General features: G+C 33.9%; 2 protein-coding genes across 2 annotated transcripts; one reads left to right on the top strand and one right to left on the bottom strand.

Annotated features, from left to right (window-relative positions):
- Positions 1-90: 90 nt before the first annotated feature.
- Positions 91-3995, bottom strand: LOC145617851 (uncharacterized). The gene is made up of 10 exons (XM_081672607.1): positions 3719-3995; positions 3401-3426; positions 3199-3283; positions 2895-3104; positions 2108-2230; positions 1735-1792; positions 1409-1482; positions 855-943; positions 688-769; positions 91-580 (listed from the first exon to the last, which is right to left on the bottom strand). Exons 1-9 carry the CDS (start codon positions 3827-3829, stop codon positions 700-702), a joined length of 846 nt encoding a protein of 281 aa, XP_081528733.1. The 5' UTR covers positions 3830-3995; the 3' UTR covers positions 91-580; positions 688-699.
- Positions 3996-4811: 816 nt separating this feature from the next.
- Positions 4812-16511, top strand: LOC145616665 (uncharacterized). Its single transcript, XM_081671428.1, has 20 exons — positions 4812-5050; positions 5447-5533; positions 5629-5697; positions 5793-5925; positions 6039-6085; positions 6251-6337; positions 7263-7324; positions 7839-7881; positions 7963-8043; positions 9065-9184; positions 9869-9974; positions 10331-10394; positions 11005-11047; positions 11906-12169; positions 12248-12409; positions 12755-12892; positions 13589-13741; positions 13952-14038; positions 15888-15956; positions 16063-16511. Exons 1-20 carry the CDS (start codon positions 4919-4921, stop codon positions 16168-16170), a joined length of 2055 nt encoding a protein of 684 aa, XP_081527554.1. The 5' UTR covers positions 4812-4918; the 3' UTR covers positions 16171-16511.
- The last annotated feature ends 4221 nt before the right edge of the window (positions 16512-20732 follow it).

A 20732-nucleotide genomic window follows, 5' to 3' on the forward strand; every position in this document is an offset into this window, starting at 1 on the left:
ACAGATATCTGAGACGATTTATCAAAGTAAAAAGATGACAGAATTTTTCAAAGATGGTGCCCAATACATCAACTATGTGTCTAAATTCAAAGCTATAATCAGCAAAAATATGTGATACGAATCTTAATGTTTTTTTTGCTTGAATTCACTTCTGCACTATATGGTTGAGATAAATGGACAATTTACAGTCTAATATCCAAGAATAAAATACAACAAATTGGTCACTGCTGCCTTGAATGGATTCAGAAGCAACCAAAGACAAAAAGAAAATGCTACAGAATAGTATGTTGTGTTCCATGACTTGAAGCAAAATATTTGCGGGGACTTGCTGGATGATGTAGATTATAGACATGCCGAGCAATAAGCTGATCTGCTTGAATGAGTCCCTCAAAAAGTGATCTTTCTGTGCATCTTCAGCAATTCTTAGGCGACCATTGATCTCTTTTAATCAATTAGCCACTCTGTAACAAATTCAGTTTCTCAAGGAAGAGAAGCAACAAATATGGTGTTGTACAGCTACAAAATCCATAAGCATGGACTAGTGTGTTGTATAAGGAACAATTTTACTGTCGCCATTATCCTAGATTTAACGAAGCAAAATGGAACGTGTGAGTTTTACCCATAAAACTTAGCTCATGCATACTGATAGAATGCTGAAAGATTAAAAGTTAAATAGGCTGTTCTAACATTTTTTACTGATCACATAGGTTTTGCTTTGCGACCCAGTCTTGAGATTCGCTTAAGCTCCTGGGTATCCTTTCGAATTTCACTGAAATACAGAAAATATCATCAATGTTCTGAGTAAAAGCGTTGCAGAAGGGAAAACAACATGCTTAGATAAATTTCTCAAATACCTCTGGTGCAAACACACCAAAACATAGAAAAGGGGAAGTAACATTATAATCAATATTGAGGCGGCAAAGTACACTAGACTTGTTTCCTTCTGTACAAATGAAAAGCAGAAAATCATATTAGAAAATTTAAATAATCAGTCAGATTACAGATTAGTTCTCAGTAATAATGAGAAATTGAAACACTATAACAAATCTTATCTTGGTTCTTACACCTATTATTTGCAGCCCAAATACTATACAACATTGATTATCAAGTCTTTTATTTCATCAGTAGCCAAGTGAGCCATATATTGGTTTTACTTAGCAGCAACCATAACCTCAAGTCCTCGTAAGTTACATGATTCAGATATTCCAAGATATATGTCAGATTGAAGTATCAGCATGCTCACAAGTCACAAGCTTCTCATGCAATACCAGGGGGGCAGGGGCGCAGGGCCGAGAGGGGACAAAGATAAAGAAAGCATACAGAAGCTTAGGTTTCCTAGTTGTTTTCAAGGGAGAGGATTTTGTAAGTTATTTGAGATATAAATTAATAACGTAAGAACAGATCTTACCCTTCCTCCTCTTGAAAATGGTTTTTTTCCTCCTGAGCATGTGTGAGCATAGCAGAATTGTTGCAAAAATAGCTCTGCCAGAAAAAGTGATATATTTCAAGAGTGAAAAATCCCAGACAATGAATGAAATGCAATGAGTGAATTGAAGCTCCTTGGCTCAACCTAAATGTTACTGTAACAGCCTATACACTGCCACAGTGCCACATACTCCCTTTTCACAATTCTACTTTGCTCCTCCCCTCTCAAAATTATACGGAGAAGGGAGAAAGAAAAATATATAAGAAGTATAAAAAAACAACAAATTTATATATTTATGACATAAGTACCATGAAGACGGCTTGCAGATGGTCCATGAGTAACAGGAAAGCAGGCATCAGCTAGACTCTGCACGAAATGTTCCAAGAATTAACAAAGGAAGCCAATGAAAAATTATTAACAATGCGTTTGGATGAAGGAATTTGGAGGGAGGAAGATGGGAAGGAGAATGAGGAATCCATATTCTTTTCTTGGATATCAATCGATTTGATCAAATTTCTTTCCTCTTGTAAAAAACCAAACCATTCCAAGGTGGAGGAATCAGAGGAAAACTGCAAGCCCACAATCTTCCCTCCTCTTCCCTTTCTACTTCCCCTTTCCTCCCTCTTCCCTCGGTGATTGTTAACCAAACACATTCTGAACCTCAAACATCTAAAAAGTAACCTCACACAAGTGGCGATTCCTTGCAGCTGCTGCATTATTGCACTTTGCTTTAGGTGATTTTGTATTCAGAACATGATCACAATGCAATGCACCACATAAATCTGCCAAGCACTTGCTTTCAGTCTGTGGTAAAAATGTAGAATGTAATGCGTAAGCCCTCATTACAGTTGACATCAAACAGAATAAAAATAAAAATATAGTGATTACTTAATTAGAGTAAAATTCAAAAAAGTCAAAGCTTTCAAGACTGGCAATACAGTAAACCTAAAGCAAACCTTCATCTTTCACTATATAAGATGGACTGTGGCAGTGTGGCCTACTCTTTTGCCAAAAAAAAAAAAAAAAAAAAAAAAAAAAAAAAAAAAAAAAGAAGATTAACGGTTGCAGAAGTTACAAGTTATGAGATGCTTACATGAGGTATAAGTCATTTATAAAGGATAAGGTAGGCACAACCATTGCATTTTTAGGCTGTTCGGAAGAAATGTGCTTCCCCATAGAGTAGCGAATAACCTTTCTAGGCTTTCTTGTCATGATACTAACCTAATTAGACTCATTCCAATTTATGCAACCCATGTCTACTCATATATATCCAGTCACAAAGCCAGGACATAAGTAATTTAGTATGAATTCTTTTTCAAAGTTCAACCATATCTTGAACGGCCACCCTTACCTATTAAAGGTAGTAACAACAATTTCAACAAGTAAAAGAGGGATCTAATATAGTTCTCAACTAACACAGCACAAGAATCAAAATAAATTTCGAGGGACTAAAAAGAGTTCAGCTTACAAAATTGAGAAGATTGTAATGTCTGCTGTCAAAATGCCGGTCAAGAAATTCTTCCGACAAGAAGCTTTTCTTACAGTATCCACATTGCCATTCATTCACATCCATTTTAATCTTGTGCTGCTCCTGGTCTCTAAAGAGATCATTTTCTGGATGGAGTCTACAACTCCTCGGAATTTTGTACTTTTCCCGCTCCACAAAGTGCATCATATACTGTCATATAAAAGTTCCTGAATATTATCACTCAAACATTCTAGCTACGCGAGCAAATTAACTCAAATAACAACGATGCAGTCCAACACGATACCTTATCGACAATTTCCCATGCCGCCCTACTTCTTTCCCTAGAGCAGTGTACCTCATGGATGTGTTCATGTTCTTTTTTTAAATCTCTGAACATTCAAGCAATGAAGGAGTGAACTTTTACTAAAAACAATCATCATATGATAGTAATATCCATACAAATCAGAGATTCGCAACTGTAAATCTCGAAAATCATAAAATATTACCTAGATTCAGCATTTTCGTTCAACCCCTGATGATAAAATGAAAATATTGGCATCAATAACACACTAATTCAAGAAATTATGTCAAAATAATAGATAATTTGGGGACATCCCTAAATTGCAAAGTTTCCTTCAAATAATCTTGATCAATTTCAAGCACTTAATTATGCATTGTTTAAGCAAATTGCATCAATTTCTCAAGAAATCAAAACACCCAATAAGCTAAAAGAACTAATTTCCCAAAATTAATCACAAAAACATTGAATTATGAAATTGAATTACAAATCAATAAAAGGGGTTCAAACAAAGAAAAGGAAAAACCTGATCTTGGTGATGCATAGGTTGAGCAGCAGAAATATCGAAATTTGCTGAAATTATCAGCAAAATAAAAGGTAAAACCCAAAGAAATCCAATTGTTTTGTTGCTCTTCATTAATACCGTCGCTAAATTTCTCTCTCTTCCGGAATTAAGAATACTGGGTTGAAGAAAGAAGAGACCCTTTTCAATTTCAACAGTTTTAAAAACAGGTTGAAGACGTTGAATTTCGTACTACTATTGTCTTAATGAGTTCGGACAAAGGACAATCAATCAGATTTGGCTTGGTTAACTTGGTTTAGGTTTTTGGTCTTTGGGTTAAGTTGCTGTTTTAATGTCCATGTGTTGCTCTAGTTGAATATCGAAACTTTATGTTTTGGTGAAATTAGAGAAGGAATGCCTTATTTTAACCTTATATTTCGTGTTTTTTCGTAACATATATTATTAGATTCGTCTCGATTTATACTTACTACTCCGTAATAAACTACGTATTATAGAGTATTAAAAGAAGTTAAATATATTAATGGTCAAAGTTTTACTTTGACAAGCATGAAATTCTAAATGATATCTTTCAATTGAAAAATAAAAGATAAAATAAATGTCCACTTCAACTTTCTTATAAGTCCATACACACAAAATGAATGTCCATTTCACTTTCTTATAAGTCCATACATACAAAATCAAGTGATCTTCTGACAAAAAAAAAAAAAAAAAAAAAAAAAAAAAAAAAAAAAAATCAAGTGATCTAACCCTATTGACATATATTTTGGGATGATAAAATGATTAAACCTAATATCAACTCGCAATTACTTGCATCATTAAATATACAAACAAAAATTGATCTTTTTTGCGGAAAAGAGTAATAGACTACTCCGTATTGATTTAAGTCCCGTTCTCTTCACCTTAATTTTGCTGAACTGAAATTATTTTTACTAAATTTAAATTAATTTTACTGAACTGAAATTATTTTTACTTAATATTATATTTTTTTTTAAGGTGAAGAGAACAAACCTTTAATGTTTTTTTATTTTTTTATTTTTTTATTTAAGGGAGTGTAAATTTGAAGTTGGGTTTATTAATCATCAGAACAGAGCCGCCGTCTAGCAAATTGCAAAGCTACTGAATTGAGTACCCTTTCAGGCGCCCTTTCTTCTTTGGCCAAATATATCTCTCTCAATTTGAACAAGAAAGAAGAACAGCAAAAGGATGGGGAAGAAGCAAAAGAAGCCAGGAAAAGGCAAGGAAAAAACTGAGAAAAAAACTGCCAAAGCTGAGGAGAAAAAAGCTCGCCGTGAGTCTAAGAAGCTCTCTCCTGAGGATGACATTGACGCCATTTTGGTTCTTTCTCTTTCCTTCTTTTCAAAAATACTCTCTTTTTATCATATACTGTAACTTTGATGATCTGGGTATTTTTTATTTTAATCAATGATTCATAATTTTTGGTGTTCATATTCTTAATTTGGGGTTTTTGGGGGGTTTATGATGATGGGTATTTTCCCTTTTTTGATTTGGTTTATGTGAAATTTGTGTTACTTTGATGTTTGTTTGAATTTAGTTGTGGCATTGTTAGTCTAAATTACGCTATCAACGTGACTATTTAATCCAAACGGAGGTGGGGTTTATGTGGATGGTTTATAGTGAAGGGTACTTGGTAATTGGTCTTTCCTGTTTTTATAGAACTGAATTTTATTTTTCCATGATAGGGTAATATGAAGTTTGTGTGTGTTTATGCAGTTAAGTATACAGAAAGAGGAAGCTAAGAAGAAGGAAGTTCTTGTTGAGGAAAATGTGCCTGCACCGTCAGCTCGGTCTAATGGCTCGGTATTTCTCTTGCATTTTGGATTTGCTGATTGTTTTTGAGGTTGTCTTTGATGTTTTGGTAGGTTATTGATTGAGTTGTATTTGACGTTACGTAGTTGACTATAAATCCTTTAAAAGAGACGGAGTTGATCCTATATGGCGGTGAATTCTACAATGGCAATAAGGTTAAGCTGTGTGACATTTCTAAGATAATCAATATTTTGCTATTATTTTTTGACTTCTTTGGGTGACGTTTGGATATTTTATGTGGTGAGTGCAGACATATGTCTATGGTGATCTTTATCGTTTTGATGTTGAAAAGCAAGATTGGAAATTAGTATCGAGCCCTAACAGCCCCCCACCTCGTAGTGCACATCAAGCTGTTGCTTGGAAGAATTACCTATATATATTTGGTACAAACAGATATTGATTCAAAGAATTTTGATAAATATTTGCTCTTTCTGATTTATATTTCACCTAGAAACATTTTCTTATGGTTTGTCACTTTGTCTAATGACTGATACAGGTGGCGAATTCACATCTCCAAATCAGGAGAGATTTCATCATTACAAGGTGGAACCTTTATATTATGATTTTTGGCGGGGAGGGGAGGATTGAGTGTGGGTGTTGAAAGATGCTGATATCATGTAGAAGAGTTAATTAACTTGCTTTTTATTTACACTGTATAATCTGTACCACTTCATTGCTAATGGAGATATTACTGTTTTACATAAACAGGATTTTTGGGTATTAGACCTTAAGACAAATCAATGGGAGCAATTAAATTACAAGGGAGCTCCAAGTCCACGGTCTGGCCATCGAATGGTAAGCTTAGCATATACTTTTTCCCCTTCAGTATTAGGACTAATAGCTAGTGCATGATTCCTGCCAAGCAGTGAAGGTGATGGAAATATTAATAGCTAGTGCATGATTCCTGCCAAGCAGTGAAGGTGATGGAAATATTCCCTTTTTAGATGGAAGTTGCTGCAGTGTGGGTTGCATTCATTTTCTAGTCTTCCTTTGGAGATTTTATTGGATTTCAGGATATAATATCTATTGATGGTAGACTAGTAAGCATTCATAGAGAATGTGATTCCTGATGTTGTGAACTGTTGAGAGATACAATGACTTGTTGAGCATAGCCTTACTTTAATTTTGCGGAACATATGGAAGATTTGAGGCATTTCAGTCAATGTGAGAGAATATTCCTTTGATTTGGTTACTGTCTAATCATACTATGGACCTTTATTCCCTTATGCTAGTTTCTTTAGATTGTAATATATTGTGCTTTGTTTTAATTTTGTTATGCATAGACTACAAAGTATTGTTTTTGTTACCACTCTTTACTTTGGTCAAGTAGAACAAGGTTGTTTTCTCACTAAATTAGACATAAGCACAGCTAGCATGAAGATGACAATTGAGTCAGTGAGGTTTTAGTCAATACCCTTTAGCTGGTCTGCCAATTTTTTCTATCTTGTTATAGTTTATTCAGACACTTCAGTGAATCCTCGAGTGTTGATCTTAACCCTGGACCTTTTTAAATAATGCAGACAGTAAGATCCACTATGGGATGTTGTTCTATGTGCAGCTCAATTCATTTAATTCGTTTCTCCAGTTAAAAAAGCAGGATCTGTATCAGTAGCTTGTTTTGTTGTGAAATGCTCCATTGCTTTCATCTGGTCTATTTGTATAAGTTACTTTGAGTTTTGTAGATCTGGATATCATCATGATTATCAGCAATGTCTTGCAGGTTCTGTACAAGCACAAGATCATAGTTTTTGGTGGATTTTATGACACACTCAGAGAAGTAAGGTTTGTTTTTCAATCTTTTGTTCTAGTATTATGTTATTTTAATGTTCGAATTTGCTGAAGTACTAAGCTATGTTGAAGCAGTATCAAGATTCAATAAACTGTTCCTTTTATGTTGTTAAGGTATATCACACTCCAAACTTCGGATAACATAAGGCTATTTTCACCGTTTCGTTGGCTAATTGGTTATTTAGCATGAGAGGAATGATAAGATCTTTTGGGGGTGTCTTCTCCATTTTAAAATCTTTTAACTCCTTGTTATTCAATTTTGGAAATCATTATTCACATACCTTGCTTTACTGTTCCTTTTATTAAGTATCGGTAGTCTCCTGGACTTGGCTCATCGTAGATACAATAGTACTGTGAGAGATTGACAACTGTGGATTAGCATGCAACAGTTGAGACTTCATACTCATCGCTTATGGCTTACAATTGAGTATTTCTGTATTCATATTTTACATGTTGCAGATCCGCAAATATTTTTTATGATGAGACTCTTTCATAATTATCTTTTCAGGTACCTTAATGATTTGCATGTATTTGACCTAGATCAGTTCAAGGTGCATACTAATCAACTCTTTTGGTATAATTTTCTATCTTTGCTTTGCTTTCAAATATTTACATGTTGTTTTGAATTGCAGTGGCAAGAAATAAAGCCTCGGCCTGGGTGCATGTGGCCCAGTGCAAGGAGTGGTTTTCAGCTTGCTGTTTATCAAGATGAGGTTAGACTAATGACTCCTTTTTTAATTCTAGGTTTAGATTACTTACTCTGTTGTATGCTGTTACACATGTAGCGCTTAGTTTCCAAATTTCTCTTTATTATGTTGTTGTGCTGTGTACCTGGTGCAAATTAGGGTCTATGTTTTAAGGTTACTATTATTATTACCACATCTTGCTTTCAGATTAATGTTTGACAGTCTTGTGGGAACTAAACTTCCTGAATACTACTATCTTTTTGGCTTTTGTTTGCAAGATGAAAACAACTTTCCAAAACATTTTTCTGGAGTTTCAGTTATGGTATGATGAATGAAATACATCTTCCAGTTTAATTCAGTGAATGCTTTTATCAGATTCATTGATAGCATATGAAACTATAATCATTTTTGTAAGCTGGAGGGTTTAGACTTGAAGAAAATGTGCAAACAAAATAAGGTGCTTCATGTCAAGGTGTCAAGGTTATTCTAGCCCAAATGACATCGAGCCAGTCTTTTTCTGGAACCTTCTATATTCAGAATCTTAACAGATTTGCACTTGACAATCGAGAGATAAATTTTGGAAAGACTGTGTTAGAGCAGCTGGTGTTTGGTGATTCATACAACTGAAGGCCTTTGTTTATAACTCTGTGTAGAGTCAATATTAATCATTGCTTGGTGGCATAATTAATCTATTCCGTTAGAAAGAAATAGCCATTCTAATGACCATGCCTTTCTCCATTTTGGTGTTGCTGATATTTGTTGAATTAGCTCTATTATTGGGAAGGATAATTGAACTTAGTCTCAGGAATTATGTTCTAATGAGGCACCAAGATACTTGATTGTTTGAAGGAGAAGTAGAAATCTTGTTTAAACTTTTTTTTTTTTTTTGGTCATTCTGTAATGGTTGTGGTTTGGGAAGATTGGCTATGCTAACTGAATTATATAATTTTATGCTGTTCACTTGATATTACTATCAAGTGTCAAATTTTGAGATTTATTGAACTCCTGTACAACTATTGTTCACAAATACATTGCTATGACACTGCAGATATTTATGTATGGAGGTTATTTCAAAGAACTTTCATCTGATAAAAACAGCAGCTCTGAGAAGGGAGTAGTCCACTCTGATATGTGGTCTTTGGACCCGAGAACTTGGGAATGGAACAAGGTTTGAGCACATAATGTTAATTCTTTTCCAATGTATCAACTTTCAAATTTGTTATGGTGACCATTGTTTTACATATTATGTATTGCTATATACTGTATAGCATATTGATGCTATACTTGTTGTGTCTTAGACAAGTACAGGCAGGTCAGTCACAATTACTATTAAACTGCATTTAGCATCAAAATTCACTTCTAACTTTATTTCTTAATCCGAGATATCAAAAGTAGGTGTTCTCCAATCTTTGTTACTCCCTCTGGCTTTCGTCATTCCCTCCAATGTGTATACTGAATAAAACTAGGAGCATGTATAGCAATTACAAAATTTCTTGTGGATTGGAAATACTGAAGGTGGTATGAAATGATATTTTACAGGTTCATTAGATATCAATTAAATCTCATCTTGTGGATATTAAATAGGTCAACGTTAATGTCTAAAAACAGCTTTGAGCAGTATATCTTGAAATTCTGCTGTTTGATTTGCTGTCTTGGAATCATTTTCATTCTTTTCATTACTAATACCAGTATAAGCATGTACTGTTAAACTCTTAATGTGTGGCTGACTTCTTTTGGCTAGAGCTATTAATTGAATTGTTATTTGTACAATTTGTGTTGCCCATTTAGCCAGAATTTCATTTCTTAGTCTTGTGCTCTCTACAAATTTTGTAACTTTGTCTCCTTTGATCAGGTAAAGAAAAGTGGGATGCCTCCAGGACCTCGTGCGGGATTTTCTATGTGTGTGCACAAAAAAAGAGCTGTACTTTTTGGAGGAGTGGTAGACATGGAAGCTGGTGGTTAGTTTATTAATTACTTTTTCATAAGAAATAATTTGTTTGCACTGCTCTTTTCATTTCCTAAACTATTCCAAGTAATTGTGCTGTTGTGCAAAGTTAAAGAGGTAATATTCGTAAAGACATAGGTCACGTCCCCTTCACCTTTTTTTCGGAAGCTTATTAATCATTCTAATTAAAATTAGACCACATCAAACCTTATGTTACAGTAGTGGTTATGATATCTGTAACTCTATATTGCCTGAAAACTTGTGGTGTTGTTCTCTATTTTTTTGATTTGTTTGGAATTTTCCAAGTTTCTATTATGGCTTTTATGACTACAATGCTCTCTTGCTGACCTGCTTTGTTTATTTAAACAGGTGATGTGATGATGAGTCTATTTCTAAATGAGCTATATGGTTTTCAATTGGACAATCACCGCTGGTAAATATCGTCATAGTATTAATTTGGATAATTCTAGTAAATTAATATCATTATGGTGAAATAAGTGCACAAAAATGACAATTTATGCCATTGGCTTCGATTCCCATTTGCAAACTAATGTCTATATAGCACAAAGATCCCTTGAGAACTATCAGATCACAGCTTGTTGTGTCAATAGGATAAGATTTATGACTATAACTTATAAAACAATGTATAAGATGGAGTTCGAACTTCGAAATATGAAAAATCCATTGATTGTAATGTGAGTTCAACTTATATAAAATTTTCTTATTTTAGAAATGATCATATAATACCATAACTTCTTTTTTGTGCTTGTTTGTTGTTAAATATCTTAAATTAAAATAGAAAAGTTATGAAAATTTCATATACTAACATTTCATTGATACCCCCCCCCCCCCCCCTTCTCTCTTCTTAAGGATTAGTGTACACATAAGGTCAACATTTTGTCAGGTAAGAACAAAGCAGATTAACTAAACTAAGTTACTAAACATTGCTGTGGTACCGATCAGCTTATCTATTCTCTTTAAGAGCTAAAGAATGTTTTGACAAGTTCTATTTGCTGGAACTAAGCCATCTCCTCTTTCAATAGGTACCCACTGGAGCTCCGGAAGGAAAAGTCCAGCAAAGATAAGGTATTTACTTCTAAAGTCTTGATTTGGGCATTTAGATGTGTTTGATTTATCTTCCAATAGTTTGATAGTTAGGGGAGTGAAAATCTTTTCTTCATTTTCTTGAATAATATGACAAATGAAGGAAACATTAAGGGTTGTTTAGGTCATGGACTCATGGCCTAAACCTACAATTGCAGTGAAGTTATTTCTCTAGACCCTTAATTAGAAAAGTGTAAGAACAGCAAACTTAAACATCCTAATTGACATTATATTGGCTCTTCTGCATAGGATTCTGGCGAAGGTAGAATATTTGGATGCTATTTTTGGAAAAGAGCTAACAGTTGAACTTGATTGTAAGAGTTTATATTAGTATCTGGTTTGACTTTATTGCTATAGAAAATAGTTGATTCATTGATAGTTGTTTGGTAAAGTCAGCTGTATGCTATAAGCTGATAGCTGTTCGAAATTTTAAAAGTAGGTTTATCAATTGACTGTATTGATCTCTTTTAGCTGGCTACTATCAATTTGATTCAATAAGCCTCAAATTTGAGCTTCTTGTAAAAGAGCTTATTGGAACCAAATCAACCAATCATAATTTTAGCTTCTCGAATAAGCTTTTTACCAGATACCTATTGAGAGCTTTTTGGATTGGTCAAATTGCTAACCCCCCACAACTTACAATCTCTCCAGTAGCCCTTTGTCAAATACCTCCTGAGTATCTGCATAAGGTGGAGGAATAGCTTTCTGTAATTCTGCTAGCTTTTTTCCTCTAATTATCTCCTGTTGTTGGTGGGATCACTAGTACATTCTCTTGGGCTGGTGGATCCAATTCTACTGATGTTGTCTCTGATTGCGGCCTCTTCTTGTATGTTTTTGCAGTTGAAAAAGATTACAGATGACAAAAATAATAAAGTGTTACCAGAAAATAAGGTTAATTCATCAGATAAAAATCTTGGTGAAGAAAATGGAGTTGATACAGTTATGGATGACCAAGAAGTAAGAAATGATTTGGAGGAGAGCGTTGGTGATATGTCTCTTGAGACAGACAATATTGGCAGCAGTGATAAACTGGGTTCAAAACATGATAGAGGGTCTTGTGAACCTGGCACTAGCAAGGAATCACTAACTATTGCCTTGCCAGAGGTTTGTATTTCAAAATGCTTGGCTATTAAGCTTTATGGTTGTTTCTGTTCTGTATTGTAATGTGATACATATTTACAGATTGTCAAGCCTTGTGGACGCATCAATGCGTGCATGGCTGTTGGAAGGGATACTTTATACTTGTATGGAGGCATGATGGAGGTCAAAGATCGTGAAATTACACTTGATGATCTGTACACACTTAATCTAAGCAAACTAGATGAATGGAAGTGCATAATACCAGTAAGTCTAGGCCTTTCTTTCCCATTTTTTTTTTTTCCAGAATATATACTGCTCACCTTGGTATTTTGCACAGTAAAAGTCATATGATCTTGTTCAGCTTGTGAGTTGTGCCTTGAACGCTGCATCTTTAAACTTAGATTTCATTCAATGATCCTCACTCAGTTTTCTGACCTAATCTACTTTTACATGTATTTACTAATATCATGAATGGTGTTGATTTCGTGAGAAATAGGATTTATGCATTACAGACTTACAGTCACTATTTAGAAGTTTTGACTTCATGAGAAAATGTCTGCGTATACTACTGGCAATTAATTTAATTCCGTTCATTTTATTGGATATCAGGCTTCTGAATCTGAATGGGTTGAAGCTTCGGAGGATGAAGATGAAGAAGATGATGATGATGGAGATGATGATAGTGAAGATGGTGAAAGCAGTTGTGAAGACACTGATGATGATGATGATGATGATGTAGAAATGGAGGTGCTTCACTACTCTTGTTTACATTTGAACAGGATCTTATTTACTGGCTCCTTTGTTTCTTGTTTTTTGTTATTGTTTGTGTTTGTTATTCATGTGTTCTAGGTTGAGCTGAAAGCTGATTAATTGTCCCTTCTCTATCTCTCTGTAGTTAGCTCATGTTCTATGTTGGTACTATTCTCATATTCTGGTGTTTGAGTTGAATTATTTATGAGAAAAGGTTGTGGATATTGATATTTTAATGCTTCTGTACTAGATTGAGATAAAAATGCCTTTATATCCACCACAGTTGATAGATAGTTCTGACCTCTTTCTTTTGATTTTTTTTCCTTGGAGGGATATGTATGTCAAAATTAGCTTGGAAATAAGTATATCTTTTCCAGTTTAATTAAATCTGGTTATGGTATTGTTTGAAAATATGGTAGTTCATGTACACAATCTACCACTAGAGTTAGGTGCATGAGTAGCTGTCTGGTTATTCTCTGCTGTTAAATGGCTCTATCAAATGTCAACCTTTTCAAGCAAGGATCTTAAAACATAATAGCTTCTTTGCAACTGTAAGGGTATGGCTTGTGTTGCAATTGTGCAGCTAACACTCCGACATTTAACACCCCTGCCGCCATGCCTAAGGCGTGGGGGATTGTGGGCCTTGTGGACAAAGCAAAAATGCTAACCTTTTTTTTTTTTTTTTTTATGAAGGCTGCGAATGCTGATGGAAAATCAAGTCAAGTAGGAGAGGCAGTTGCTCTAATAAAAGGGGCTGGAAAGAGTCTCCGGAGGAAGGAAAAACGAGCAAGAATAGAGCAAATTAGAGCTAGTCTTGGCCTTTCTGATTCAATGAGGACACCTGTGGTACTTATTTTTTGCACCCATCACTAACTTATAATTAATTTCAGTGAAAATGGCATGCAAATCTCATCTACATGCTGGCATAAGTCCTATTGGATTTCTTGTCAGACCTTGATTTATAAGCTATACTGCTGTAGTTTCTATTGTTTGGCTGGCTTGATTTTTGATATATTCTTTATTGCACTAATTTAACTTTCTTTCTCTCTTGTGAAGCCTGGTGAATCATTGAAGGACTTTTATAAGCGCACAAATATGTACTGGCAAATGGCAGCATATGAACACACTCAACACACTGGCAAGGTGAGCTACTTTCTTTTTCCCTCATGCTTTTGCCTTTACCAAAATTTGTGGTTCATTATTGTCTTCTACCAGTGTCTATGGTGCTAGTTTTTACTTGCTTCTTTTATGCTTCGATGTTTAAGATTTGCCAAAATGTTCATGTATTCTCTTCAACTCAATTTTGGTAAACTGAAATTATATACTCGTAATGATTCAATCAATCAATCAATCAATCAAAGCCTTAATCCCAAAAGTGGGGTCGGCTAACATGAACCAAATTTGATTATTCCGTGTAGTCATCAACATAAATCTTTCTCCTCCATCCCTTACGATCCAAAACTTCATCCTCACGTAAATCCATGCACTTCATATCCTTCCTCACTCCTTCCAACCAAGTCATCTTTGGTCTCCCTCTTCCTCGTTTAATCCCTCCATGGTCCCACTCTTCCACTCTTCGCACCGGTGCACCCTCGGGTCTCCGTCTTACATGTCCAAACCAACGCAGACGATTTTCCCTTAATTTATCTACAATGCCCGCCACACCTACTTTCTTGCGAATAACCTCATTTCTGATTCTATCTCTTAAAGTGTTTCCACACATCCACCTTAACATGCGCATTTCCGTAACTTAATTTATACTCGTAATGATTGCTGAACTTAATTTATTTTAACTAAACGTGAATTATATTTGATGAACTCAAGTTATATTCTGAATATTATTGAATAAGGTGAAGAGAATGGGGCCTTAATAATATATCAAAATGGTAATACTTTCCCAGAATTGTTTTACCTAAAGGAAATTGTGAAAATGATTGGTAATCATATGAGGTAAAGAATTATACAACTTAGTTCTCCCTCAAGTCAAAAATAGTTGACTTGTAAAATTTTGCACACATTATCAAGTTAATGGTAAGTAATTGGATTTAGAACTGAAAAGTTATACAAAGTATTGCTTTATTGGGATTTGATTTTTAATGTGACTGATGGGAAATTAAGGGAGTAAATAAAAGGGATTTGCAATATTTTGGACACTTGGATGTTTCATGTAAGGGGTCCCCTACAGAATTGCATAAATATTACCTTTCTTAAGTAATTTAGATGCTACTCCATTTTGTCATAGAAAGCACCCAACTACTTGTATTTTAACGTTGAATCTTGAGTCTCTGATCTTTATTTCTGCTCAAAATAATATGAATATGTATAAATCTTAACCGGTAAATTTATTATAAGAAGTTCATCTCATAAAGTATGTTTTTCGTTATATCAGTATATTTATAGGCAAATTTACAGTCAAAGCTTGACCTCGGATATTGTTATGAACGAAATGGATCACATGTTGAACAACTGAGCTGGAAGCCTGTATTTAAATTTTCTAGGGTTAAGTCCTTAAGGGTGCTGCCTGTGCCTTCTGAGTACCTGATCTTCTTATCTCCCTTATCATTAAGCTTCTACTTAAATATGTGATTTATACTTACTGCCCTTACTCAACTATCTCTCCACTTTTCGAAATATTTTCTGCTCTTGCTATTCCACAATGTTAAACCAAACCATGCGCTTTCTACTCGTATAATTCATGCCCCGTACCTAAAGTGACATTATGTTATGAATCAAATGATCATGAAAATTTCAGATGTCTCTGACACCCCTTTCTGCTTCTCCTTCTCCTTTTCCCATCACCAAAAGCCTTGTGTGTGGCTATCGGATGGCTGCACCTATTGCAAGTACCATATTATTACTTCAGGATCTATTATGATTTTTGTAACATGCAAGCGTCAAATAATCATTTCTGCCTAGTCCATCTGACTTGATCCATTTGGTGTAAAATGCACGGGATTCATCTGATATAACTTGCTTCTTTGTTCGTTTTCAGGAGCTACGGAAAGATGGTTTTGATTTTGCTGAAGCTCGATACAGAGAGCTCAAACCGCTTTTGGATGAGGTACTTTAGACTTATGGTGCTCTTATGTATTTATGAGCTGACAAAATATTCATTTACTCGAGCTTTTGTATCGCCACATAATATTCCATTTAATTGCTCTCTGCAGCTGGCTGTGTTGGAGGAGGAACAAAAGGCAGAAGAGCAGGAAGCGGCTGCATTAAGTTCTAAAAGAGGAGGCAACAAGAAAAACAAGCAATCTTCCTCACAAAGATAATGCTTGGTGTTGCACCTCTTTTGGGCTAAGAAGTAATGAATTGTGCGCGCAGGATTAAGTTTCTCTCTCAGCTGTGAGTTGTCCTGAAGCAAATTTTGACTCATCCCTTTTACTTGGTTCGTCCATTTAAAAATCACTCTAAATCATATACCGCGGAAATTTCAGCACACAAACCAAGTTAAATATGTTGCTTTAGTGTGTCATTATGATCAGAACCAAGGTTTGTATCTTAGGATCTACTAGCTAGTGAAGTCCTCCATTCTTGGTCATATATACATATGTAATCTTGCAAACATTGTATTTTTTGGTATATTTAATCCACTTAAATGTGATCTGTGTTATTTTACACAAGGTGATCTGTGTTTTTCTGAACAAACCTTGTAGTCTTGGCCTGAGAAAGGCGGATATCAGCAGTTTAACTCTTACATTCAATTCATGAACGTAGCGAATACTTTGTACTATCTATATGATAACAGACTGCTAAATTCAACTCATTTGTACAAATCCTTGACTCTTTGGTAGGTTATTCTTACAAGTCAGCATGACCTCATACATTAGCCAGCCAATCACAGAATTCATGTCCAGCCCTTCCCATTTGCGGGCTAAGACTAGCCCTTCGACGCTATAGGGAAAAAGGTACCCGAGGCTCGATCCTGAGTGTTCTGTGTGGGGAACATCTCCTAAACCCTGTAGCTTCACAACCCCATTATTCATGAGAGAAAAAGAGGCTTCCTTTTCTTGTGTTTTTTGTTTGGTAAACTACCACTAATTCTGGTTCAGACAAAAAATATGAATCAACATGACATGATATATAATATGATTATTTCCCCCATTAAATACATGTGGTCGTCATAAAATTTATAAATTTCTCCCCTTAAGTTCAACATATTTAGACATATAAGGTGGAACTGAATCTAGACACATCACTAAGTTTACTTTGTTTTAATGATGTTTTTCTTTGACATCTACTAAGACAAGATGAATGTTTTTTTTGGAACTTTGAATTACAAAAAAAGTTGGCTAAATATTAGTGGACTATTTGTTACAATGTTTCTTTTTGATAAATTTTTCAACTTTTGTCCCCATAATTAAGTAACATAAAGAGCCCACTACCTTTACAAAATGGTAATGATTTTGTGGTGAAAGTCTAATTTGAGCATATATGCTTCTACTAGAAAAAGTCTAAAGATCTAGTTTATTTGGATTAGCTAATAGTTTAATACCGACATAAACATGTTTCAAAACATGCATTATTAGATGGATCTAATTTGATCCTGCGTAGTGAAAAAAACTCGGTTCATATGAAAATTAATTATATTATAATGTGCAAAATATGATTAAACAGTAACAGCTTGTTTAATTTCATCTACACGGCACGTTCGGCAAAACCGGCACTTGATTTTAGATGCGTCAAACGTCATTTGGTTCGAGTCAATTCGTGTTATTTTTCCTTGTAAATGATAATTACTCGTAGTTTATTTTACTCTACTCTAATTGGGTTAGGTTATTTTAAATCTTTGGGCTATTAGCTTATGATGAACAGTTGGGTCAAATCGAATTCTAAGTAGCTTAATTTCAAATAAAGTTTGGATTGGATCCGAGTTTTACATGTTAATCCAGTCTATGAATCTAACACATTTTTGTCCTATAACAGTTTTTTTTGTCTTTGTTTGTTTGTTTGTTTGTTTTTTTTTTTTTTTTTTTTTTTTTTTTGGGATCACATTTAGTAGCTAGTAAAAGTAATAACAAGCTAGTTGTCGCTTGGTGATGTAGTTTTATTAATAAGTTAGAGGTGCAGAATAAGCCCTTAATCAGTAAATTGTTTGTAATGATAATAGAAGTGGTTACCTTAACTGTCAACAACTATTTTATCCAACACTTCTAATAAACTTTAACAATGTTTTGAATCTTTTGACAACTTGTTAAAACTTACTCTTTTGATCACTGAACACACCCTTTATCTCTATATGATTATATGACTTTTTAAACTTAGATAAATTAACCATATCCTAAAAAATATACAGTACTAACATAGGCCTTGTTTTTTTTTTGAGTTTTAAAGCAAAATAGAGCAGATTTTAGTAGAGTAGGTGCCAACATAACATGGCTCAACAGGGAGAGCAGATTTCAGCAGAGCAGAGTAACTCTAAAGAACAACGCCATAGTATAGGAAGAAATGGTGTAATGATGCCAAAACCCAAAACCATATGCTCAAACACTCAAAAGATGAGCCCTTAGATTCTCTATAACACAAGATTCCAAGGCCAAACTGCTGTTCTAAACCATCTTTTTCAGTTGCAAGTTATATCTGATTAGCTGTAAGAGTTTTGCTCTAAATTTTTTAAATCAACTTTCTCATCTACTAATTCCTTAAAAGGATATACTCTACACTTTTTAAGCAACCAATAAACTTTCCCTAGTCTTGCGCATGCCACATTAATTTAGATGATGATTAGAGCTGCTTGCTTTTATCTGAATTATAAGAGTAGTCCACAATTTGCATAAAAATAAGCTAAGTTTAGAATAATATACCATATAAAATAAGCTAAGAATAGAAGAATATAAAAAAAAGCTAAGTACAGATATATAAAGTAATGTTAAAAGGATTAAAGGGGTTGAAGTTGATCAAGTAAAAAAATAGAGCGCAGCCCTTTACAAGTGTAGTATCAGGCAAATGCATGCGTTACTTGGAAGTTGGAACTAAGAAATAACAAAATGGTCAGAATTTGAAAGTGGAATCTTGATAAAAACGAGAGCTAATAAAAGTTCTTGATTAACATATCCTATAATTTAGAGTCTACTAGACTCTGACTAATCTGAATTCTCTCAATTAATGAGAAATTTCATTCTCCTAATATTATCTGGGTAAGCAAGAACAACTCTATTATTAGTTAATCTAAATTCTTATTGGTCAAATACAATCTATACTTCTCGTGATATTATGAAAAGCGTTTTAAGTAAGTATACATGTTACATACTTGTATATATAGAAAAGAACAAGCTAAGAAATATGTTGAAATTTTTTTAAGCAATTAGCTACTATCAATGTAAGAATGAAAATCACTTGTAGATGAAAATTACTTCCCCCGTTTCATATATTTCATGTCAATCAAACATCACAAATATTCAATTCCTAAAAAGTTTCACTTCCCCCTCTATTTGCTTACAATCAAACACGCACTAATAAACGAAGAATGTAATTATAATTCCATTATCATAGTACATTAGTACTAATATTATACGAAGTAATCAATTTAAAATGGTAGGCTAGTGTAATCAACTTGTGTTTCGAAAGATTCTAATCCATAATTTATATTGAAAGAAAATCTAATAATGACATTGAAATTGAAAATTCCATTGTCTTTCATCAATATGGAATAATTTCCCGGCCCCCAATTTAGATATGCAAGAAGATCCAATAATTATCCCCTAACAATAATAACATGTATGAAGTTGGAGCGTTTATTTGTGTAAGACCCATCATTGACCTCTTAAGATGCATTGTTATTCTATAATCACAATTTACAACATCTATAGGTATTAAATAACTCTTGCGAATGATAAAAGTTTGTCTATAATATCGTCCTTTATTTTACACTAACAAAATAATTTTAAACGCATCTGTCATAAAAAAATCTCACAAGTCTTTCTATTGCTTCCTCTTAGATAAATGAAGTAATAGTCAAATAAATTTGATATACAAAGTATAATCTTCTTAGAAACTAAAATCAACACATCTTTGAAGAAATACTTAATAATATAATTTGTGAACTATTTCACTATTTGTACGATTGATGATGAAAAGTCTAGGTGAGTTAAAAGATAAAAAATCGACTATAATAAAAAGTCTTTGAATGAAAATGTATGTATTTCTTATATGAAATAAAGTGATTAAGGGTCTGTTCACATTTACTTAATTTCAGTTCAGTTCAGTTCAATTCAACTCCAATCAGTTCAGTTCAGTTCAGTTCAGTTCAGCTCTTAATTTCCCTCTCACATAAAATATTCATTTCAACTCAATTCAATTCAGTTCATTTCAGTTCAGTTCCAATCAGTTCAGTTCAGTTCAGTTCAGTTCAGTTCAGCTCAATTCAGTAAATATGAACAGGCCCTTAGACGAGGTGAATATTGTTTTATTTTTTTTCTTTCCATTTTGTGTACAAATGTATTACGTTATTTGAAGATTAATGGTTTGCTTATACTCCATCCGTACATGATACGACCAGGGATGAATTAAGCCTAAAACCTTGCTTGATTACGACAATAGAGTAGAGTTTAAGTGGTAGACCAATATATATATATATACCGATGGTAGGGAGTTATTGTAGTGGAGTAGTATTTTAGGTCTATAGTCAATCTAATTAGTTGACTATTATATTTTTTAGGGACATTTTACTGATTAATAATTATTCCGTGCAAAGAGTTAGGCAAATTAACATTTTTCTAAAAAGTTTGTCAATATATAGACAATTTTTTTTTTTTTTTTTTTTTTTGGACAGGAATATATATATAGACAAATACGTAGTATTCCATATAATTTAAAACTAAGTAGGCGGGTTGTT

Source organism: Chenopodium album, chromosome 26 (assembly GCF_948465745.1).
Source record: "Chenopodium album chromosome 26, dcCheAlbu1.1, whole genome shotgun sequence".
NCBI lineage: Eukaryota > Viridiplantae > Streptophyta > Magnoliopsida > Caryophyllales > Amaranthaceae > Chenopodium > Chenopodium album.